This window comes from Spermophilus citellus (assembly GCF_964194105.1).
Source record: "Spermophilus citellus genome assembly, chromosome: 8".
In the NCBI taxonomy this organism is placed as follows: Eukaryota; Metazoa; Chordata; class Mammalia; order Rodentia; family Sciuridae; genus Spermophilus; species Spermophilus citellus.
In genome coordinates, this window is record NC_138189.1 from 127,756,274 (window position 1) to 127,782,846 (window position 26,573).

General features: G+C 34.3%; 1 protein-coding gene across 9 annotated transcripts in view; it reads right to left on the bottom strand.

Annotated features, from left to right (window-relative positions):
* The window catches only part of ARFIP1 (ARF interacting protein 1), a 114,073-nt gene that overhangs the window by 15,852 nt on the left and 71,648 nt on the right, over nt 1-26,573 (bottom strand). For 7 of the 9 annotated variants that reach the window (XM_081303986.1, XM_081303983.1, XM_081303987.1 and 4 more), the window contains 5 exons: nt 25,892-25,987; nt 23,742-23,854; nt 17,513-17,734; nt 12,496-12,653; nt 5,908-6,082 (listed from right to left, as the gene is read on the bottom strand). In XM_081303986.1, the coding sequence (XP_081160112.1) occupies nt 5,908-6,082; nt 12,496-12,653; nt 17,513-17,734; nt 23,742-23,854; nt 25,892-25,987 (764 nt within the window). Of the gene's footprint in view, nt 1-2,848; nt 4,101-5,907; nt 6,083-12,495; nt 12,654-17,512; nt 17,735-23,741; nt 23,855-25,891; nt 25,988-26,573 lie in introns of those variants that run through there. The other 2 variants (XM_081303985.1, XM_081303984.1) reach the window with 2 other exon arrangements.

Consider the following 26,573-nt stretch of genomic DNA (forward strand, 5'->3'; position numbering starts at 1 on the left):
AATAAAGAACGAAAATGTCAAAGGTGCCCATTACACACCAATCTGCTCCTACTACTTCACATATATTTTATTTTACCTGTTATCTATTTATCTCTTGAAACCTTCAGTTCACTCCATTTCTACTATTATCACCTTAATCCGCTCTGAGCTCTTTTCTAAACTACTATATTCATTCTTAGGTCCTACTATAATCTGTCCTCTGTATTTTAGAGCTAGCATATGCTAAGAATTCTTTCAAGGGCTTTCCACTGATAATAAACCTCTTAGTGTGTATGGTTTTAAGTCCTGCATGGTCTGCCCTCACTTACTCCTCCAGCCTTGTCCCTATGAGCCAGACATATTCACTTTTGGAACCTAACAACACCCCTGCTACCACAGGACTGCTACACACAGGCTATTCTTTCTATCTGGAATATTTTCTGCTTCTCACTTATCTAGTTAAGATGTTAATGTTCAACATCACTTCCTCATGGAAGACTTCTCTACTACTCTGAACTAACCACCAGTCATGGCTAAAATTTTATACAATTTTTTTATGTGATTTAACTAAGACTGTTTCTCTTTGTAGGCTATTAGCTCTTCCGGGTAGAATTTGTGTTTACTTTTGTTCACCAGGTATCATCAATATCCAGAATACTTCCTAGCACAAAATATAAGTAGATACTTTGTAAATGTTTGTTGAATGGATTAAAAGAGAGAACAATAATAACATCAAATTACATGATGAAATAAATATACTCAGGAAGTAAAATTGCATGAATAAGGGAACATTTCCCAGGATCCAAACATGGATGATTATATTTGACACAGTGTTGACAGATGGTATTGCTGGACACAAAAGAAACTATCTCCATAGTTACCTATTGCACTTAGAAATTTCAATCCATTTATTTTTTTATTTAAAACTAAATAGAGTCCTTTTACTACCTCTATAACTTAATTTCACTTGACCTATACAAGCATCTATACCAAGTACCACTGTTTGTGCCTCCAGTTATGGATATAAACATGACATTAAATCATTAATATGAATATTTTGAAAGCAATCAAAAAGTAAAAAGTTAGTTAGGCTTGTTTTCTTTTGACAATGGGGAAAAATATTTTAAGAATGTATCTGCTTGTTCATATTAGGTAATGATTAACATGCTTCTTAAACTTTAGCATCAATTACCATTTTTTAAATTTTAGAGGTTGGACTGGGGGTATGGCTTTAGTGGTATAGTGGTTGCCTAGCAGGCTTGAGGCCCAAGCCCCCCATCACTGCAAAAATAAATAAATAAGATAAAAGTAAACAAATTCAGAGGCTTATATTTTTTCTTCTCAAAGACAACTATTAGTAAGAAAAGAATATCTCTGTCCTTCCTTCAAACTTTTCCAAACTTTTATAGTGTATTTAAAAAAAAAAATACTAGGCTTTGCACCATACTTCCTATTATGGTACTTATCTGAATAAAATCTTATACAACTGTATATTGCTAATTCACGTTACATCAGTATGTTTACCCTTCTTGATTTTCTATTCTTTTTTTCTCCTGTCTTACAACTATATTTAATTCACTGGAGTTTTCTCTGAAAAATTAAACTTATAATAAAATACATTAGAAAGAAATATGTATTTTAAAAAGGAAATGATGTATAAAATGTTAGAAAAGAAATTACAGTATTCAGGAATATTATGGTACTATGATTATATACAGGATATTGTGAGTGTAAACCACTCTTTTCATATCAACCTAAGATTCAAAATGACTTGAATTTTTAAGGAAAAAAATGTTTTTAATTAAGTAACTATACTAATACAGAATAGATCCTATCTGTTCATGACAAAAGTAGATCCTAAGTCTGTTTTTGCCATCCATTAAGTTACTAAAATATCAAATAATGAAATAAGCCTCAACTTAATGGTTATAGGTAATTAAGAAAGATTACATTAGAGTATATTTTATCAATAAAAATACAAAAAAAAATCATGACTTTTTTTATTTATACCCCAAACTACTTTATTGGCTCTTTTGAGGCACAGGTCCCCACTTTCCCAAGATACTTATAACCCTAAAAAGAGATTTATCATCCCCAATTAAAAGGCAGTAATCTTGAGGGGACATTATTATTTTTTTCCCACATTCTAAGTAGTTTCAAACCATATAAAAATTGTTTTTAAAAAAATCAATACCAGGCTGGGCAAGGTGACACACACCTGTAATCCCAGGGGCTCGGGAGGCTGAGGCAGGAGGATTGCAAGTTCAAAGTCAGCCTTAGCAAAAGGGAGGTGAGAAGCAACTCAGTGAGACCCTGACTCTAAATAAAATACAAAATAGGGCTGGGATGTGGCTCAGTGGGCAAGTGCCCCTGAGTTCAATCCCTGGTACTGCCCCCACCCCCCAAAAATGAACACATTGCTTCCATTTTCTATGCAAACAGTAAACTGCTCCAGACAAAAGAAGCATTTCTGAGACAGGAGTGAGGTAATCAGGATCCCCCCACCACCTCCTCCTAAAGTTGACTCCAGCTCACTTCCCCCTGTCCCTCAGGTTCCTGCAGCGCACTTCTAATCTGGGGAAGAACATCAATGTGCACCTGGCTGAATGACTATGATATACTTAGCACCACTGCCAGGCATCAGGAGGGCTGAAAAAGAAGGTATGATACCTATTCTCACAAAGTCTACAGAGCACCAGTAATGTCAGTCTTTGTCCTTACTAAAACAGACTTGAAAGGACAATAACAAGTAAACAAAGTGCCTTTACTCACAAAATAGCTCAAGTTACATTATTTAAAAGTCTCCAAAAGGAGAAAACTGATGAAAGGAGAAACATTAGATGAGTGTAATTAACCATTTCTTTATTGCTATACAACTCAATGTTGTGTAGTAAACAAACAAGAGAATTTCGGAGATTAATAAGGATTGTTGAGGGTAAAAGCAAACAACTATATAATGGGGTGAAGAGACAGAAAATACAGATTATAAATAGAACTCAAGTTTTTATTAAGGGTAAAGACAAATACAGATAAGTATATCACTCAGTATTAATACATGTACATTGACAGACACTTGTGTATCTTCTATTTTATCCCTCTTTGTTTTGCCAGAGGGAAGGAAAGCCAGACTAAGTACATACTATAAACACCTCAATTTCTAAAACATAGCTCAGAAGTTACCTTGGAAAGAGCTCCAGGAACCATGCTGGGAGAACCAACAGAGTACCCCTCCCCCTAACAAAGGCTATGAAAAACTGCAAAACTAGGTCTTTAGAACAACATCAAACATAAAACAGCACTCTCAATGATGTCCCAGTTTGTTTTTTAAAAAAATCAATATATAATACATAAGAAACAGGAAGAAAATATTGTTAAAATTCAAGTACTAAGTAGATTATCTGACATCTATGCAGAAGTGACATTAAGGTACACATTCAGCTATAGTTTAACAAAAGAAACCAAACCAAACCAAACCAGATTTGAGGTATTCCAAGCTTCCAAAGAAAGCAAATAGGGGCAATAGACAGTTCCTAAGCCTAAAGGCTTGCTCTTTCTTTAAACTATTAAAAATAAAAGGGTAAAAATTGCTCAATAACAATAGCCAAAACAAAAGTTCTCTTAGTCTTCTACAAAGTTCTCTAAGTCTTCATCCAAATTATAGTTATTGCTTAAAACAACAGATTGACAATATCTCTTTATAGTTTTGAAGAGTTAGATAAAAAATATAAAAGACCAAAGTTTCTCTACCGATTTTATTTTAGACATAGCTGATTACTGAGTTCAAACTGAAATGACAACTTGATGACAGCTGTGGAAAGCCTAAACAAAGGATATCTCTGGATATTTCCTGCTATCATCTGAGTGCTGTGTACCCCTTCTAAATTCCCATGTTGAAATCTTCACCTTCAAGGCGATGGCATTAGCAGGCGGGGCCTTTGGGAGGTGATCAGGTCCCACAGGATAGCCTCCTCATGGGTGAGAGTAGAGGCCTGAGAGAGATTGCTTCCTCCTTCCAACATGTAAGGGCACAGCAGGAACAAGCCATCCATGAGCCGGAAGGCAGCCCTCACTACACGCTAGATCTGCTATGCCTTGGTCTCAGCCTTCTGTCTCCCTATAAGCTATGCAAGTTATAGTGCTTTTATACAGCAGAACAATTGGATTACAGAAGCAATTTTCTATTTTATAGTCAAAAAGAAAATGTGATAATGACATTATTTTCAAAGCAATGACTCCCAAACCTTTATCTCTGAGACTCTGACCCTGCTTATCCAAACTCCCAAACACACATTGTTAACTTCCTACCAACTGTTTCCACTTGAATATTTTGTCACCATCTCAAATTAAACACTGGGTCAAAAAAAAAAAAAAAAAATCCCTATCCTTTGTCCTTACTCCCTGCAAGCTGAACCAGCTTCCTATTTTGATTTTCCAATCCTGTCATTCTGCCTCAACTTCATATTCTTTCCATTCTGTTGTTATTGCAATGACCCATGCTGGGGATGTCACTGTCTGACAGCAGAGCACCCAGAGTTAAAAGAAAGGCAGACTACACTAATGAGATGAGCCAGGCTTTACCTGTTGTCTTTTGATGTGTTCATGTTATATGAACACAATGTGGCAAATTCATTTCCTGTTTTATTCCTTCTAGTTTATGCTAACTACAGCCCTACACTGAACCTTTTAGCTATTCCTCATTCATCAGTTACTGGGGAGGATGCTGTAATTTCTCCTTGAAATCCATACCTAACATTAATGAAAAAGTTTCAAATTATTCAGAGGAGCATCTGTCATTATTTATTTAAATCACATGCTACTAACATCAATCTTAAAATTAAGGGTTGAACATCAAGTATTTTTTGCCAATTGTTATATATGAAAGACTGGACAATATAGTTGATGACTCTTCTGACAGAAAATTAATATTTTGTGTTCTTAAAACTCAAAACAGGGCAGATGGCACATGCCTGTATTCCTAGTGGTTTGGGAGGCTGAGATAGGACTTCGAGTTCAAAGCCAGCCTCAGCAACAACAAGGCGCTAAGCAACTCAGTGAGACCCTGTCTCTAAATAAAATACAAAATAAGGCTGGGGATGAGGCTGAGTGCCCCTAAGCTCAATGGCCAGTACCCCCAAAACAAAAAACCCCCCAGATGCCCTTCAATAGATGAATGGATAAAAAAAAAAATGTGGCATCTATACACAATGGAGTACTATGCAGCAATAAAAAATGACAAAATCATAGAATTTGCAGGGAAATGGATGGCACTAGAGCAGATTATGCTTAGTGAAGCTAGCCAATCCCTAAAAAACAAATACCAAATGTCTTCTTTGATATAATGAGAGCAACTATGAACAGAGCAGGGAGGAAGAGTAGGAAGAAAAGAGTAACATTAAACAGAGACATGAGATGGGAGAGAAAGGGAGAGAAAAGGGAAATTGCATGGAAATGAAGGGAGACCCTCATTGCTATAGAAAATTACATATAAGAGGTTGTGAGGGGAATGGGAAAATAAACAAGGAGAGAAATGAATTACAGTAGATGGGGTAGAGAGAGAAGATGGGAGGGGAGGGGAGGGGGGATAGTAGGGGATAGGAAAGGTAGCAGAATACAATTACTAATAGGGCATTATGTAAAATTGTGGATGTGTAACCGACGTGATTCTGCAATCTGCATTTGGGGTAAAATTGGGGGTTCATAACCCACTTCAATCTAATGTATGAAATATGATGTCAAGAGCTTTGTAATGTTGTGAACAACCAATAAAAAAAAAAAAACCAAAAAAACCCTCAAACACTGATTTATACGGAATTCCTTCTTGTAATTGTTACAATACAGAATTAATACAAACAAAAATCTATATATCTCTTCAGGGTAACTTTATTTTAAACTCCACAGAAAGAAGTTGAAAGTAAAGAATAAATTTACCTTATTTTCTTCTAGAAATTTCAGTTTAATGGAAACATCATTGCGCATTTTATCATATTTTTCCTTGTGTGCTTGGAACAGATGTTGTGACTGCTCAATTTTTGGGAGGGTGTTTGCATCGCGTGGTCCAAGATTCAGTTCTTCCAAATCAGTGCGATAAGCATCATATTCGATCCTAAAAAGAAGAGAGTATGTGATGTATACAACAAAACAAAGAAAAATATGTTCAGGAGACGGGCTAGAATGCCGCAGTCTTGGCTGGGCACAGAATCACGAGCCACTCAAGCAGGAACAAAACTTTATTTTGAAAAAGCCGCCAAGACTCTGTAGGCGCCGGCAAGCCAAACCCGGTCCTCCCACGCGGGCCTCTACCGGAACCTCCCGTCTCCCGGAACCGGGGGTCCCCCGGACTTCCCCCGGAATTTCCTCCTATTATCCTTCCCCAACCAATGGGAACTCTCCATGAGTCCCGTAACATGAGTCCGGTAGCAGGCCAGGGTGAACAGCGGGAGTCCAATTTCCATATGAATGTAAATCTTAACATAATCATCTCAGTGGCTAGCTGGCGTCACTTTACAACCAAAGGTGCCATACATCGTATATTTGCTTGTGGCTCCTAGCACTAGAAAACATAATATTTGGTCTCATTATGTGATGATATATAAAGTACTCATAAAGGTTCCATACCTTATGCTTTTGAAATTGTTACTCCTTAAAAACAAAGAGCTATTAAAGTAAGAATGTGGAGGCCTAGAGATATGGCTTAGTGGTAGAGTGCTTGCCTACTACGTCAGAGGTCCTGGGGTCCACTTCAGCACCACACACACAAACAAAAAAGGAAAAAAGGAAGAAAAGGGAGGGGGAGAAAAAACACCTACAATGTGGGGAAAAGGCTGTTTCCTTCTTTTTTTGTACCAGGGATTAGACCCAGGATTGCTTAACCACTGAGCTGCATCCCTAGTCCTTTTTATATTTTATTTAGGGACAGGGTCTCACTGAGTCGCTTAGGTCCTGGCTAAGTTGCTGAGGCTAGCTTTGAACTCGTGATCCTTCTGCCTCAGCCTCCTGAGCCATGGCTTCCACCATGCCTAGCAGAAAAGCTGCTTAAACTCAAAAACTACTCCTCACAGAGTACACTATTAGCCAAACAAGTAATTTCCAAAATTTAAAAACCAGTTTAAAAATATAGATGTCAAAATCTAACAGATGTGGGGGGCTGGGGTTGTGGCTTAGTGGTAGAGTGCTTGCCTGGCACGTGCAAGGCCCAGGGTTCAATTCTCAGCACCACATAAAAATAAATAAATAAAAATAAAGGCATTGTGTACAACAAAAATAAATATTTTAAAAAATCTAACAGATGTGAATACAAGATCAAGAGTAGAGATGGAGTCCCTATGTTAACTGATTAATATTGATGAGGCATAGTAGGTGAGGAAAGTAGACACTAGAATGCTAAACTAAAACCAACAGACAAAAGAAAGTTACACTGAGACTCAGCAGACCTCAAAATGTGGTTTAGGTCAGCAATGCAAAACAGCAATATAATGGGAGCCATAACTGTAATTTAAACTTCTAGTAGCTAGCTACATTAAAATGATAAATTAATTACACCTGCTTTTAAACAATATATTTTATCCAATATATTTAAATTATTATCATTGGAAAATGTAATCAATTCAAGAAATTGTTAGTAAGCTACTTCACATTTCAGAACTGGGAACTAAGTCTTTGAAATCCATTATGTATCTTATATTTCCATAACATCAAAATTTAGCTATGTGTTTCGAGCTCTCAACAAACACATTGAGTACTATATGTGACAACACAGCTCTAGCTAGATTTCTATAGTATTTCTATAGTATTCAGAATGTGACAATGCCACCTTCCAGAGTACTTACCACCTGCATTCTGTGAAATGCCTTACCGAGTATTCTACCACCATTAACTAAACTAGACCTACTACCATTACTCTGTGATCCCACGGCAAGCACCTTATAATACCTCTATCACAGAACTCTTGTTAAATAGTGATTCATCTATCAGCATTGACTATTCAGTACTCAGCCAAGAAGTAGCAGAGAGACCTCTAGTTTAATCAAAATCAGAATCACAAAGCACATGCCCCCAAACTAAAGCTTTTTATTCAGATAGTATGAGTCACATCTCCAGTTTGGGAATTAGGAATACTTTAAAGATCACAAACTATATTGTATGCATCACTTGAGAAAGAGTACTTCAGTCTTTCTCACTAAGCCTAATTTATTCTGAACTCATACTGAACTTAAGAAACTTGATTTTTCAGGAATAAAGGAGGATCATTTATTCATTAGCTGATATGTTGATTCATTCAACAATTATCAGGTGAGCACCTTCTGTTTCACTCACTATGCTTTAATGTAGAGCTGAAAATTTGAGCAGTGAGTTTATCCCCAAGAAGCCTGCAGTCTAGAAAAGGACAAGATTGCACATGATTACAAAAAATACTACCATGAGGGAGTAAGGAGTAATGGAGGTCCAGAGGAAGAATTAAGTAAGTAGGTATCTGGAAAGGCATGTCAGAGTAGAATTAAAATGCTATAATTAAAATCTGAAGGATGGTAAAAGCTTACTTGCTTGATTAGGGCGGGGAAACTGGTAGAGTATTCCAGGAAGAGAACAGCCATGTGCAAAGGCATAGACACCATTACACATTTAGGAATTAATTCAGCATGTTACATCCTGAAGTCAGAACATAATGAGAGGAACTAATATCAGTCAGGTAAGTAGGACTGAGATGAAGCAGCCCTATGACCCTGCTAAACAGTTCAGATTTAACCCAGTAGGACAGTTGATGGGAGGTCACTGAAGGATTTTGATCTGACGTGAAAGGAACATGATTCTATTTGTTCAGCATAGAAAAATCACTCTAGTGGTAGTCTAAGGAATTCAGGATGGACTAGAATAGACGATTAAGAACAGAAGCAAGGAAACCAATTAGATGACCATGGACACGCAGTGGAGCTAAGAAGACAGCTACAATAGATTTAATTTAATTTGTTAAATCAATGGATTCAGCAGCCAAACTCTGCCCTTTAATAGCTCTAATGTCTTTAGCTAGTACTGCATATCTTTGCGTTCGAATTTTTCATCTATGAATGGGAATAAAAATCTCCACAAAACCATATATATATACATGATTTTACATATATGTATGCATATGTATATGTGTGTGTATATGTGTGTGTGTGTGTGTGTGTGTGTGTGTGTATAAAGGACACTTGGTAATAACGAAAACCTTCAGAATGTTTATTATTATGGCAAATTAGAAGCAAGATAGCTATGGTATAGTCATTTAGTGACATGGGAAGGAAAATGTTTATAATTGACTATTAAATAAGAAGTGAGAATATAAATCTATAAACATGAAATTAAAAAGAGGGGTTATGACCAGGAGCAAACATACTAAAGACTAAGAAATAAAAGGAAAAGATGGAACTGAAATAAATGGTATTATGCGGTAATTTAATCTAAGAAGAAACATCCTTCAATAGCCTTGGAGCATATATCTAAACAGCAGTGATTAATTCAAACATAATCAAAGTTAAATACTGACCTTATATTTCTTAATTTTTACATTCAGAGTTTGTAGAAGGTAAAAGTTCCCATAAGAGCTTCTCTAACAGTATGCATTACCACCAAGAAGGGAAGGGCACTAAGTTTTCAAAAAGCAACTCTTCAAGGCTGCCAGTCTGTACTGGGTCTGTATTGGCACAGTTAGTGATGGTTACTCTATGGCTTATGTAAAACTTCTAGAGAACAGGTGTCCGCATCTGAAAAGTCTTGACTACAATTGACTCCCTTGTTGGTGCTGCTGTGGAGAAGGGTTGAATGGGCTGTTATAAGATTTTCTAACACGAAACACCAGAGGGCTAGGAAATACTTGTACACAACACATAATAGGGAGCATTAAAAAGCCACCCGGGCATTCGCCTAAATTACCATTTTTTGTGCTGATCAAATAGATGACCTTTGCCCTAGAAGTCAGTAAATTCTGGTTTTGACAGAGAAGAAAATTCAGATACTGAAAAATTTTAATCTTGGATTCTTTTTGAATATTATCCTTTGGTAACCAATGTTTCAGTGTTAAAAGTAGCCAATTCCTTGGTACTTCATAAAAAGTCAAATCCCGAGCTAAGCTTAATGAATAAGATCATATATTGTAATTTGAATTAAAAAAGGATAAATTATGAAGTGAGATTGCTGTTAGTTTGTAAAGTACACAAAGAGGTTGTCAGAGGCTTCCTTTAAGTAACCGGCTATCAAGTACATAGAACTTGATTTATAATTTTGTTTAGAAGTTTCAAACAAACCTAAATATTATATATGCTCAGATCTTATACCATATTATACTTTAAGTTGGGCTTTTCATTATAAAATGTGAAAATCATTTTTCCTAATTATATACAGAATTTCATTTTATTTTTTATTACTATCTTTTTGTTGCCACTGTTTTTTCTTTTTGCTATGTTGGGTATTAAAGCCAGGGCCTTGTGAATGCCAGGCAAGTGCTCTACCACTGAACTACACTCTCAGTCTAAAATTTTAGATTAATCTAGTTCAAGCTTAACATCTACTGATCAAATGTGAAAGGGTAAAATGGGTCCCTGTCTTGGCTTTGAAATTGACTACTGAGAGCAAAGCATGTAACCTGTAGCTCCTTACTTCTCTTTTGTAATAAAATATAAATTGTTTTATGTATAAACAGTGGCTTATCTGATAATTCTTGCTTTTTAAAATAGGGGCTAATATTTTTAAAGTCATATTAGAAATAAAGCTTGAAGAAAAAGTTAAAAATATATTTAAGGTTTGCAAAAAGGAAAAAAAAGGCTAAAGAAAAAAACACTATATGTTAAGTGACATATTTCAGTTACTATTTCAGAATAGGTAGACAGATAATTATGAAGTTGAAAAACTAATCAGATTCATATGATTCCTAAATGGGAGATGGTGGAGGTTACTTTTAGAATATTACAAAATAATTTTTTACCTTCAAAACTCATAAATATAAGAATAATCAAAAAGACTAGAAAATAAGAAGCTTAAAATGATGAAAGCAATAAAAAATATTTTTATGAACAAATTAAGTCATTATGTAAGGAAAAGATAAACTTAGAATAAGAAACAGAATTTATAGAACTGAAATGTTTCATTCATGTACACAATGTTTTCTTTGAAAAATAAAAAGTGCATGAAAGGATTTAGATGGAGACTGGAAAATCAATTACTAGCAGTGTTACTAAAGGGGTTTCCATTAAAGGTATCTTCTTGATAAATTCCTTCAGGGTTAATGAAAGATAATAAATTCCTTCTTTTTCTTTTTTCCCACCTTTTAATTTTAATACCATGTTAGTAAATAATTCAAACAATAAAGAAAAGCAAAAACCCAAGACCTAAACCTAAATAAGCCACAAAGTTCTAACCAATCACATCTGTTTTTCTTCACTTATGTCTAAGTCAATAAGAACTTCCTATGTTAATGTTAAACTGAAAGTTACAGATACAGCATGGGACAGAAGAATTTCTTCTTGTGAAATGATCAAAAAGCAATATTAAAGTTTGCACCCTTCTTTAATTAGGCTATGAAAAGTATAACAGAAAATAATAATTTTAAGTGTTCAGGAAGCGGGTGAACTCAAAGGCGACTAGACTGATACTTAACATAAAAGTGACAAGGCATGTAGGGAAAAAACTGAGCCTGGAATTGAAAGCTGAAAAATACTATTACAAGTTTGCTACTTTTTTGGCATTAATAAATACTTATTAATATGCATGCTGTGCACCTAACAAAATGGTTGATAGGGAAATTATATATATGTACATAAATGAAATGGAATGTATAAAAATGCTCATTATAAATAGTTATCAAAATATAAAATAAAACATGAAAAGGGTTTGAAGGTTGGTCAACCTGGATAAATGAAAATCAGGAGCAGGTATTCACACATGATATTCACAAAATCCTGGTGACAGAAATGAGCTTGTGTATTCAGGAGGAACTGACAGTGCAGGTCTAGCTGCTGTGGAGCAGTGGGACTGCTTACCCACTGGGAAACACAGGTAATGCAGGTGAAAGTGGTAATGAGGATAAAAGGTAATCTTAGGCCATGCTTTAAGGGGTCCTGGAAGGACACAGGGCCTGTGCTCTTCTAAGGAAGGTGGAGCTGGGAGATCCTCCATTTCCCTATTCCCTAGCAGGCAAGTTTAGACACACTACCAAGGCTCCACTGGACATTCCCAAGGCAATGAATCAAGTATTCAGAGGTCTATTGGAAAGTACTCTGGTAGCTGTGGTACCATCAAGTAGCAGGGGCATAAAAATCAGGGTACTGATCAGATACTCGTAGGCATTATTTGGCTTTGGTTCTTGCCTATTTCCAGAATTTTGTTTTCCTCCCTTTATGATAGCTCTGTGTGTTATCTTATAATCTTCCAGTATATTCTTTTTTTACCCTTATTAGACAGAGTTGGTTTCTGTTCTTTGCAACCAAAATTTTAACAGAATTATGTGCCATCTGTAAAATAGACAATATGGAGAAACTTTATACCTACCTGGCACTTTCATATTGTTTCACAGTCATTAATGTATCTTCAATTGTTTTATTCACCAACGTGTTCACACTAGCAATGAAAAAATTAATGGCCCCAAGAAGAGTCTCTCCATTTTTAGCCAGCAGCTTCTGGGTATCTGCATTATAGCCAAATTCTTCCTAAAATAAAGAAGTCATCTTAATTTACCGAGTGGTAAATTAGTAGACATGACTTTGAAAATCACAAACATATCACTAATGAGAAAATATTTTCTTTAGAAATCTAGCAATGTAAGTTTTTCTTTCAGTCTTAAAATATATAAGAATTTACATCACAATTAGCTATTTCATTATCAAAAAAGTTTAATAAGCCAAAATTGTCATCAGCTTAGATGCATAGCTAAACATAAATGATTTTTAAAAGTTAAACTACTTTGTACTAGAATAAGCACAGCTGTTAGGAAGAAAAATATAGCAGATTATTAATCAAAGAAACTAACTTTTACAACCAAATTAGGTAAAAATTGGTTAAAACTTTCAGACATAAAATATATTGTAATTTTTTATGTTTTGACTGAATCTCCTCAAAGTACAAATATTAACAAGACACATTTCTGTGTAAACTTAGCGACCAGTTGACTCCCAAGCTTAAGCCTATCTATGCATACAGCTGAGGAAGGATCACTCAACACCAGATTTAGTTCATTCTCTGAATAAACCACATCAGCTCAGCAAACATTACACACGACTCCTTCAGACACGGCAAAAACTAACCCTAAATATTTAGCAGAGGAAGCTTCCCAGTCCACGTTTCATTAAAACAGATTACTGAGGAACACACATCTGACCAAATTAAAATACTGATCATATATACATGTATATACACATATACATTTATATGTGTATGCGTACGTATTTTGTGATGCTGGGGCTCAAACCCAAGCCTCATACATGCTAGGCAAGCACTCTACCACTGAACTACACCCCCCAACTCCAAAAGATCATGTTTTATTGTATGATAAATCTTCATCTTGAGAATTCTCCAGTTAATTATAAAACATTTATCAATTTCACCTGAAAAAAAAAACCTAACTAAAATTATTTTTCTTATGCGAAAAGTATTTTCTATTTAAACTAGATCCATGCAACTCTTTACACTGGATTTGGTTTTCAAAACTGTATAGACTTTGATTGCAAATATTGGTAGATATAGGATTACATTAAAAGAATGTCAATTAGTACATGTAAAAACTAAAATGAAAGGTAGGACAGCTGAAGATTTGTGACAAGTTTCTATAAGCCAGATTATACACAAAGTCTAAATAAATGTTACTGGAAATAGAAGAGTACAGGACAAAACAATTTTACAACTTTTAGAAAATATTAACATGCCAGAGACAGTGGCAGATATCAGTAATCCAAGCAACTCCTAGCAATTTGGGAAGCTGGGGCAGGAGAATGGTAAATTCAAGGCCAGCCTGGGCCACTCAGAGAGGCCCTAAACCAAAAATAAAAAGGACTGGGAACTCAGAGATAAGTGCCCCTAATCTAATCCATAGTACTGCCCTCCACAAAAAAGAAAATATTAATAGAACATATTACAACTCTATTTCCTTTGATATTCATTAAAAAGGGCAAAATTCAAAAATCAACAAATAAAAGGATGAAAAATATGGAAGTTAGATAAATTCAATAGTGGATAAAAGGACCCTTTCTACTCACTGTTCAACAAACTATGTATCATTACATGATACCCCTCCCTGTAGTACTGTGTTCATTTCTAAAAAGTTCTCAATACCCACAATTACACATTAAACCTTCAAAATGCCACAACCCCAATTTAACCACAGGAAGATGTATATAACCTAGAGAGCTATTCTTTTATAAACAAACAAACAAAATCACAGGAAGATGAAATTTCAGCAAATTGAAAAATTATATAATAGAATTTGGAATCCTAAATTTACACATGAGAACAATGGGCCTAAATACAAAGCAGAGAGGAAGAGTAAAGTGACACTGTTTTATTTCATGAATATAAATCCCACCTGTAATTCTGGGAAATGTGTTTATAACTTAAGATTTTAGAATTGAAGATATAGCTAGTGGGAGAGCTCTTGCCTAGAGCATACAAGGCCTTGGGCTGAATCCCCACTACTATGAACAACAAAAACAAATACTTAAGATTTTAATGTATAATTTGAAACTTCAAACGGCTAAAATAAAAAGCTAATTTTTTATAATAAGGCACATAAGCTATAGTAGTAAATGATATAAAATAATTAGAACACAATAATTAGAAAGAAATGGATATACTTATGTATATACATTATAGTAAATAAACTTTTGGCACTGAAAATAAGAGTATGACTCAAACTTGAGTTGCTGACAATTCTTAGTATTCTCAGATAGGGATATTTTATATATTATTATAAGTTGTTTTAGCAATTACAAATAAACATAAAATAATCAAGCATATTTACATCAGGAGTAGGGCTATAGTTCTAATCTGCTACTTAAGATAGAAGGTTAATGCAATTCCTAGAATTAAAAATTTAATTTCTAAATACCAATGTACCAGTATACAAACTGATACACAGACCAACAGAAGAACTAGAAATAAATCCACATATCTAAGCCAAATGATCATTGACAAAGGCCTCAAAAACATATATTGGGAAAACATCAGTCTCCTCAATAAGTGGTACTGGAAAAACTGGATATCCATATGCAGAAGAATGAACCTAGACCTCTATCTCTTATCATATACAAAAATCAACTCAAAATGTATCAAAGACCTCCTGAAACTAAGAAACTACTAGCAGAAACCATAGGAGAAACACTTTTAAGACACCAGTATAGACAATATTTTGAATAAGATCTGAAAAGCAAAACGAGACAAATGGCATTATATCAAATTAAAACACTAAGAAAAGGAAACCATCAACAAAAAGACAACCTATAGAATAAGAGAAATTCTATATTCGCCAAGGGATTCAAATTTAGAATATATGAGGAACGTAAAACAATAACACCATCACCCAACTAATCCAATTAAAAAAATGGCCAAACGATCTGAATAGACATTTCTCAAAAGACAACATACAAATGGCCAAGGAGTACATGGAAAAAATGGGCAACATCACTATCAGGGAGATGTAAATCAAAACCACGAGTTATCATCTCACCCCAGTTAGAAATACTATAAGCAAAAAACAAAACAAACAACCCCACACAGAAATGCTGGTAAGGATGAAGACAAAAGAGAGCTCTTATACACCACTGGTGGGAAGATAAATTACTATATCAATTATGGTATGTAGCATGGAGGTTCCTAGAAAAATGTAAAAAAAGAACTACCACATAACCCAGCAATTCCACTGGGGGGGGGGGGAGGAATAAAGGAAATAAAATTAGAATGTCAGACTCAAAAGGTTACATATTATATAATCCCATTTATATCAAATGTCCATAATATGTCATTCCACAGAGACATAAAATAGATTAATGCTTGTCAGGAACCAAAGGAAGTAAAGAATGGATGTGCATTTTCATTCTGGGATGAGAAAATGTTCCGGAATTTGATAGTGGTGATCGATGCACATCTTTTTGAATGTACTGAGCAGAAAAAACAAAAATCTCTTAAAGGAGATAAAAATGATTTTTATAAATGCCTACTTTCTGAATGCAACTTTGTAAGGATAAACTATGGTACATGAATTATAACTAAATATATTATATTATAAAATTCTGGAACATATCTGTGGAACAGATATACTACATACAAATTTGCCTTCTCTGCATGCAATGTCTGTGCCAAAATTACTTCCATGTAGCTAAATTACATAATGTTCAAATCGTTTTTGATTTTGGGGAAGGGGATGTAGTCTTTAAGTTCAGCGGTAAAGTGTTTGCTTAGCATGCATGAAGTCCTGGGTTTGATCCCTAGCACTGCGAAAAAACAAAAAAAGAGTTGTAGATCTGGGAGCATTATGTATTTTACATTTTCAGATTAGGGATACTCAACTGGTACAGTATGCATGTATTCCAAAATCTGAAAAATTCCCAAATCTCAAATACTTCTGGTCCCATTTATTTCAGATACATGTAATAAATATAAAGTACCTAGTCTGTTCCATTTAAATTGTGTACTCAGTAATTGCAGCTGTTATTACATTCAGTTTCCCAAATATTATTTCTGCCTGTTTAATGGCTTAGTCAAAATTGAGTTTCAGTATTTTTCATTATTGTGATCTGAAGCGAAATTTTGTTGTCCAAGGTTTTAGGACAAAGGGATTTAATGTTTTAACTTATTGAATTCTTCAAGTTAGAAGTTTGTAGTTAAGGGATGTCTGTACCAGTAAGCTTCAAGTAAGAAACAAAAAAACAAAAACACCTAGACATAAAAGAGATCACAAGATATGCCCACACCAAAAAACAAAACAAAAACAACTACAACAAAACCAAAACACACATGACTTCTTTCTAGGCTGCTTGAATATCTTTCCTTCTCTCTTACCAAAGTTCCATTTTCCGAAAAACTCCAGCTGACATATAGTCTAGGGTACAAATGGATTACTATGCTGACTAAAGTCAGTTGGACAGTCTTAAAAAATTACATGAAATACCTTAAAAGAATGTCTCAAAATTTCAATTATATAAAGCCGGGGCTGTAGACCAGTGGTAGAGCATGCACAAGGCCCTAGGTTCAATCCCCAAAACCCAAACAAACTCCAACTGTATTAAGAATTCAGCAAATCATAAATGTAACAAATCACCTCTTGGATTATTCCCATTACCATTTTCTTCCATCTCTCTCTCTCTCTTTTTTTTTTTTTTAAAAGAGAGAGAGAGGAGAAAGAGAGAGAATTTTTTTTTTTAATATTTATTTTTTAGTTTTCGGCAGACACAACATCTTTGTTTGTATGTGGTGCTGAGGCTCGAACCCGGGCCGCACGCATGCCAGGCGAGCGCACTACCACTTGAGCCACATCCCCAGCCCTTCTTCCATCTCTAATAGCTATTTTAAATAATCTTACATGGAGTTCTAGAGACTTCAAACTCAGGTCAGCAAAAGCATCTCCAAGTTGCCTTTGGGTGTGCACCATCTGGAAAAGCTGGGTTGACAATGTCTGAGCCAGTCTTAGAATGTTTTCATATTTTTTCTTGTTATCTCTTAATATATCAATCTGAGCTTCAAGTTCAAGATCCACAGTTCTTGAGCCACGGCCTAGCTTCTCAGAGATAATCTGTCGAGTACACTAAAAATGGAAAGATGTACTTTGTTTAGGAGAGGGAGAGAAAAGGAAAAACAAATATAGCAATCCAAAATACAAATGCTAAACATGTAGCATAAGTCTTTTTGTTTTTGTAATTGTAGATGGACAGCATGACTTTATTTTATCTGTTTATTTTTATGTGGTGCTGAGGATTGAACCCACATGCTGGGCAAACTCTCTGCCACTGAGCTACAGCCCCAGCCCGTCTTTTGTATTTTTAATTTCAAGTAAACTAACCTAACAAACCGAAAGTTGCCAGCCCTTTAGCAATTTATCAGGACACAAAGCAAATTTACCAGACATGTCTAAAAACTATTACTAATCAGAGAAGTTTTAAGATTCATCTAATTTATATACTGTCAGATGAATTCTCACATTTAAGTTTGGAAAAATTATTGGACATAATAGGGATAGTTGGCATTGTTTTAAGAATAATATTAAAACTGTTAATATAGGAATAACAAAGAATACCAAAATTCTATGCTCTTATTGGGTTTCAAAGGCTTTGTTTTAGTCTGTCTTCCCCCTATGTAGTTCTTGTGTATGAGTCTATAAAGTAGGAATGAAGGGAAAGAAGGAAGAATGAAAAGGGAAAGAAGCAGGAGGAAGGGAAAGAGAAAAAGAGGGAAATTACAGATTACTGAGTTCTCCTTTTACTTAGCATGATGTTTAATTATGTTATTCTATTCTACACCTGAAATAATAATACAGAAGATATAGAAACTTAAAATGTTTTAAAATGTATTTAATTTCAAAATACATGAAAATAAGTTTCCAAGTAACAATTTTTTTAAAAATATTTTTTAGTTGTTGATTGACCTTTATTTTATTTATTTGTATGTGGTGCTGAGAATCGAACCCAATACCTCACACATGCTAGGCAAGCGTTATACCACTGGGCCACAACTCCAGCCCCTCCAAGTAACAATTTTTGATGGAAATAGAAAATTATAATAAGGCTTTCATCATTCAATAATACATTTTAAAGGTAACTGTGTAGCGTATCAACATATTCACCATTAAAACTTACCAAAAATATTTTAAAAATATAGTATCATAATTTAAAAATTTGCTCTTTATTATGTTTTTCAAAGGTTTGATTATAGAATTAATGTTGGTTATAGAAATTAAAACAATGCATGAAATAAAAGGTAAATTCCCTTTTCCTTTAATCCCATTAAATAGGCATCTATCAATAGTTTTGAGTATTTTAAATTCTAAACTCAATTATATTTAAACATATAATCAAACATAAAATGTTTGGAATAAATATGAGATTATTCTGTTACATAGAAAATACTCTGAATGTTTCTTTTCTATTAAAATATCTTAAGCCCTTTTGTCATACATAAACCTGCTAATCATATATTTTTCCATTTTAAATTAAAACTAATTTCCTGACACATTCTCTTTTTTCATCAACTAAGGATCTTTAGGAACAAACTTTTTATTTTTTTTTAAAGGAATTCTTTTTCTTAAAAAGTAGAAAAAATCTTAACTACATAGAAAAATTATAATAAAAAAGTATAATAACCAGGTATGGGGGAACATGCCTATAATCCCAGCTACCTCAGAGGCTGAGGAAGGAGGATCCCAAGATGAAGGCCAGTCTGAGCAACTCAGCAATACTGTATCTCAAAATGAAAAATCAAAAGGTCTAGGGATGTAGCTCAGTGGTAGAGTACCCCAGAACTGAAGGGAAGAAAAAAAAGAAAAAGAAAAAAAAAGTACAGGTTAAGAATAGAAGAGAAATAACACTATTACGGGGAAAACATACAAAATTGTCCTAGGAGATGAAAATCACATAAAGAGAAAAGTTTAACTGGAGGAGACATGATGATTTTAAGGAGGAAAAAAAATCAGCAAGAAATAATTGCTTGAAATGGTAATAACATAAAAGAACTAGGTCACTCATTCTTACACTTTTCTTCTAGACCAGGATGTTCCCTATCAGAGACACTGAATTTATTCCCAAACCAAAGCATGTGGTTCCTTCCATAGCAACCCAGATTAGTATCTGTTGAAAGTTAAGAAGCCAAAGTCCATTAAAGTAGATTCATAAACTGGGCAAAACCAAAGAAACGTCACCTGTTATTTTGAGTGGCCATTTCCCCCCAAGAAATAACAGTTACAGAAAGGCAGGAGGGCCAAAGGTTTAATGAGGAAATGTTTTTGTTTGCTTGTTTCCAGGAAGCTAGGGCAGTAAGATACTGATATGAGGCAAATTAAGGTAAATCTGGACACCTGAAACAAGTTTTGAAACTGACCTTACAGAACCTATATTCCAATAAAGGTAATCATATACTCTTCAAAAAATTAAATAATCTGGAAATAAGAATACTATACTGGCCTACAGGCAGCTTTGTGAAGAAAGTTGCAGTGAGAAGATATAAAGCTGTTAGGCATTTTGCCACTCATTAGGGTCTCAAAAGGAGTTTTTTACATAATCCCTAAAGAGTAAATTTTTATTTAAATCAATTTCTAATGTATACTGATATTAAAATGAAAATTTGTAGACTACTATATACTATGGAGGAAGTCTAAAATAAAACAAAATTAAGAATCTAAGTTCTCTATCCTTTGTTAAAGTCCTTGAAAATGGAGATTATTTGTAATGAGCTGGTAGTCCCATATAAATTAAGAATTCATTTTGAAGATAACAGCTTCCAAATGAAGCTAAGTTAAAGGACTAGAAGAAAGGCAAAGTCAATAGCTGACCCATGTAGATGTCCCAGTTGGAGCAGGACAGATGAAATAAAGTGACACATGGTGTGAAAATTACCCTGCATGTCACTGCATGAACTTACAAGATAGTGACTGTGCAAGAGTATTTAAATAGCACCAAGAGCTTTTTTCAAATGCTAAAAAATAAAGACATTTAAGTGCAAGCAAAAGAAGAAATACAGAGCAACAACAGACAGATTTTAAGGTTATTACAATGAAATATAGAGAAGGGAGCATCAAAGGAACTTGAACAGGGAAAATAGGCCAACCAATAAATGAATGAGGCAATATGACAAGAAAAACAGGCAGTTTACAAGGGAGTTTAAAAGATACTGCCTTAAAGACAACAAAGATTAATTAATAAGAGTATGAATAAAAATGGAAAATTCTTAAATATCTTTTAAAAAATTTTAATATTTAGGAAAGAATCAAACAGCTATAAATGCTGAAACTGAGATTAATGTTAAAAAAAGACTTCAAAAAGTACTCTATTGTAGACAAGGAAAAAACAAAAGTCGAAACAATATAAAATAGCTTATTATTTACAATTGTTTCTACAGATGAGAAGAATAAAATAAATTCTGGATTTGAATTTTATGAATAAAATCAGGTAGATTAAAATAATGCTTCAAAAGATGGGTTCAAGAGTGGAACTCAAAATTGCTCCTATTACATTAGCTGTCTTTTAATTACCAGCCTGGTCTTGGGGCTAAAATTAACAATGAACAAATGAAGAACTAGATCTTCTTTTTGAGAAAAGCCTTGAAGTATTTCTAAAGGACAGAAGAAATTAAAGACAGAAATCATGAAAGCAGGAAGATCAAAGTCATAAACAGAATCAAGTTATTCAAGAATAATATACAGAGGCTGAGGTGGAGGCTCAGTGGTAGAGAGCTTGCCTAGCATGTGTGGGGCACTGGGTTTGATTCTCAGCACCGCATATAAATAAATAAAATAAAGATCCATTGACAACTAAAAAATACTTAAAAAAAGAAATAATATGGATAACAATCATTGTCCTAAATCAACCCAATCAGAACAAGTTCCTAAAGCATTATCCATAACAATGAATACCCAATAACAGGTACAATTTAGATCAAAAAGGTGTAAAAGAGAACAAAGAGAATCATATAGACCCAACAGGTCATTTTACTCTGAGCTTCCTTTGGTTGAGAGCTGTTTGTCAGCCTAGACACACGGGGCAACAAGCTCCAAAAAATCATTTGAGTTAGAACCCTCTTTTTCTCTTGTGACCTTGGAATATCCAAATTAAGTTCTGATGAGAATATTTTTCATATAAAAAAACACAACACCTCCTTCCCATAGTATACCATATACACCACATTTTAAATTTCAGGAAAGGATAAATGTAGAATCTACATAAAATTAATATTATGAGACAAATGTAGAATCTTAATAACGATTCAACTCAGATTAGTGTAGAAGTAAGAAATGGAAGAAAAGGAACATATAACATTCACAAATAGGAACAATTAGATAAGGAACAAGAAAAAAACTAAATGAAATGAGAGGAGGGTTCAAAGGAACTACATTTAATAAATAAATGAATAAATAAATGGAGTTTAGTCTGGTATGAAAGAAACAAGTGAAATAAAGGGGAATTCCATGCAGTCGGCAGACAACAGCATCGTAAACGAAGTTACTCAAGTATTAGAAAGCATAGATTGCTTAAGGAAATCTTTGGGTAATTTGGTATGGATAGGATCCATAGACAGAAAAGAGGAGTAGAAAAAGTTGGAAAAGTAGACAGGGTCAGATTCATGCCATTCTGAAGACAACTGGGGATTGGCTGAAGGATGTTAAAGCAACAGTGACCACATTAGGCAGATGTAGTCCAAGAGAATTTGTTGAGAATTTATTACAGGAAGGGTGGGGTGGGGGGATAGTTTGTGTAACAAAGACAAAACTATGGCTGTGAAGGCTGGGATGCAGAAAAGAGGAAAAACATGATGGAAAACTAAGGAGGCAGAATCCATAGGATTTAATGGCTCACTGAGTATGTGGGATCAGTAAGAAGATGGAGGAGACATCTGTGAATATTGGGTAAGCAGTTGTGATATGAAGGAATAGGGTAATTCCAATCCTTGAAAATAGAGCAATGACTTAAGAGAATGCCCTGCATAAGCAGGCATCGCTGGCATTTCTCAGCTTCTACACTGTCCCAAGCTAAGTAACTTCTGGAAGTTACGTGTTAAACATAGCATGTTTCAGGGAACGTTTACCATCTGCAGAAAACCTGTAATTTTGTTGAGGATTTCAGAACATATTTAAAAAATAATTAACTGAAAAAATAAATTCACTGTTTTAAGACACAGAGGAGAGATCTACTCTGTATAAAGAAACACATGATTCCTGAACTGCCAACCAACAGATCGACAAGCCAACCAACAGATCGACAACCAATTCACAACTCAGAGTGTGGCTGGCTCATGCTCTACCCTAAGCTGCTGGGGCTTTCAGCCACTTACCTGTTCCATGAATTTACTACCCTATCCACGTTGAGTTTTCAAAATTACTAAGTGAATTTAGGGCTTGGGCTATTTATAATACATGAAATATACTATAGATTAAGTAATTTGCTTATTTATTTTAAGGAGAACATAAGGAAAATAACCAAATACTCAAGCTATGCAATAACAATGTGGATAAAATTTTAAAACCTAATTAATTTACTGTGCTACCTATGGCTAACACTTAGTAATTATAAGAAGATACAAGAATTTCAAACCTTAGAGAATTAATATGCTTTCTCAATCTTTGGTTACTATAAAGTATTTAAAAAAAAAAAAAAGGCCTGGCACATGCCTATAGTCAGCTACTCAGGAGGTTGAGGAAGGAGGAACACTTGATCTAGGAGATGGGGGCCATCCTGGGCAGCACTGTCTCTTAAAATTAAAAATAAATAAAGTATCCAAAATAGCGGGGTGGGGGAGGCAGAGGGGGCAAATATATCTGTAATAGCTCTATGGCTAACATAATCCCAAGGCAGTAAGTATATTTCTTCAAATATGTACTATTTGGCAGTTAAGAATTTTAATAGCTTTTCACTATTTTTACTGACATTTTAAATTATATGTAAAGATCGATAATAAAACAAGCATTTAATTTTCTAATTGTACTTTCAAATTTAGATGGTTAAATTCTTTTCTATATATTCATATTCATAACATTGCAATATAATAATCTGAATAAACATAAATGAAGATTCTTAGACCCATTTAAGAAAAATTAAAAAATTACAAACCTTATAGGTGTTTAGACTCCATTTTCTAACAAGTTCTAACTTTTCCATTGCAGGATTTTTAATTTCATCTGCTAGAATTACTGGTCCACTTTTTGTCTGTGTTCGTTGGCCACCTGTATGATCATAACAAAAAGACAAAAGCACCATCCAGATAAAGACAAGTAGGGAAAGAAAGAAAACAAAATATTGATGCCATTTAACTAAAACTACTTTACAATTAAAAAAATAAAAAGGTTCTCACAAATTGTAGAACTAGAAATTCCTAATCACTTAAAAACACTTCCGTCCATGAAACTTAAATGTATGTCATGTAGTCTGTCTGTCTGGGGTGTTTTTTTTGTTGTTGTTGTTGTTGTTTTTGGTACTAGGGATTGAAACCAGGGCACTTTACCACTGAGCCACATCCCCAGCCCTTTTTTATATTTAATTTAGAGACCCGCTGAGTTGCTTAGGGCCTGGCTAAGTTGCTGAGGCTGGCTTTGAACTTGTGATCCTCTTGCCTCAGCCTTGGGAGCTGCTGGGATTACAGGCACGCACTACTACCATGCCCGGCTGTTATCTTTTAAAAAAAAAACTCTGCTGCAATCAACCTTCTTTTCTATATTGTTGCTATTTTCTTCACATAAAATAAAATTTTCACAACTTATCTTATAACCTGCTGACCCTTTAAAGAAACTATTTTTATCAATGAAAATCCTTACAGTGACCTCCTTCCACTGCATATACTATTTAGACCAGTTGCTATGATTTTGGATAAATTTTTAAAAATGATTCAAAAAGTCATTAAAAATTAATGTCTTCACCATGAAGAACGATAAATGTTTAAGAACATATGTTTAATATGACTTAAACATTACACAATGAATACATATATCAAATCGATCACATGGTACCACCTTAAAATGCACAATTTTTATATCATCAGTTAAAAAAATACATTTCATTTAAATAATAAAAAAATCTCACCACCAGTGTAATATGCTGAGTTGAAAAAAGACCTACACTGTACCTTTTCCTCAAGAGCCTCTCCCACAAAAATCTTTAAAAAACAAGGCATAATTAATAAAGGCATTGGAAAGTCCTGATGATATATTGTCTCAGCAATTGAGATTTTATGACAAAAAAGCAACTCTACCACTATACAATTTCTAATCACAAAATATTTTTCATAGTAGAAAAAAATGTTTTATAAACATTTATAATATCAATGACTTGGGATAGAAACTTTAAAATAATTTTTAAAAGCACAATGAAACACTAAGGAAAAAATTAAAACAAAAATGGTTTTAAAAACTTAGGATTAAGGCTGGGAGGTGGTGGGTATATTAGTGGTAGAACACCTGCCTGACCTGTGCAAGGTCTGGCATTGGACCCCTCTCTGAGAAATAAAACAATTTTCTTCTCTCACTGATCTTCCTATAGCCAGCCCACCTTTAACCCAGCTTTATCACAAGCTAAGACTGAGAAAAGTATATAAAATCAAGCACATTTAGGAATTTGCAAAATTCTCATAGAAACAAAATATTGTCAACATTCCATACCAAAAGAAACATGGAATTCATTTTTCCTGTTTCTATAGTCCAGCAACATTAAAGTGCGGAGCAAATTTAAAATGCAAAGATGGAAATCCTTCCCAAGGATTTTTTTTTTAATTGGGCATAACTGGCAAATTGTATAGTATTTTATTGCAATCTGAAAACTATTTGTAAGTTGAGGAAGAAAATAAAACAAAATCTTTTCCACTTCCAATATTCTGTTCCCAATAATAACCACCCAACTGTTGAAACTTTCTTTTTTGTTTAACTGAAAACAGGACAGAGCTGCAAAGCTGGAAGGTTAGGATCCAGTCAGTGAACCTATATTGCCCAGAGCAAAGAAAGAATGATTTAAAGCAAATCACATTTTACTATGATTCTAACCTTTAAAAGGATTAAATTTCAGTGAGATGCAGCTTAATTACTTTGAAAAGCCAGAAAGATAGGCTATGGCTAGAAAGATTATTTCCCTATTGTTTAAAAAAAAAAAGCAGCAGCCACCAAAAAAGCCAGAATAACACACACCTAAGAACACAAAGCAAGTGATTATGAAACTGAGTGAGTTTTAGCTTCAGCAGTAGCAAGGAGGCTTTATCCAATCAGTGCAGTGAATACCTGCAGGAACAATTAAATCACTTCCTTGTTGAGCCAGTCGACTAGCTGCAACCCTGCTAGGAGACAGAACAGATGGCAAAGGTGGTGCTGGGGAACCTGAAAAGGGCAGGGCAGACATTTAACCGTGAATATCCTTTTCCTCCTCCTCATACTATACATTTTGAAATTAGGTCTATTGCTATTTCCTTTAAAATACGAAAACACTGAGATTAATGACTGGAATTAATATATTTGCTTTCTTTCAGAAAAAAACTAATATTAAATGGAGTTCTTATATAAATTTTTCATCAAACTATCAAAAGCAAACAAAACACATACCCTATATGAAGAAATTTGGCAAGATCATATCTAAACAAAATTATTTCACCTGGACTCTGCTATTTTCAAAACCAATTAATAGAAAGTGATTAAAATTCCACAGTTGAATGATTTAAAGCTGAAGTAAATACTTCATAATGTGCTACTCTTTAAAATGAAGGAAAAACTTTTCAAGTAAATATCTGAAGGCACACAGGGATATGAAAGCATGCTTTAATATCTCTTACAGAAATGTGAATGAACTATGTCCTTCACTCGAGTCATGCAGGGCACCCACAGCAATTAAGTCACCTGGAAGCCTATCTAGAAACACAAAATCTCATGCCCTGTCCCATATCTGCTGAACCAGAATCCCTATTATCAC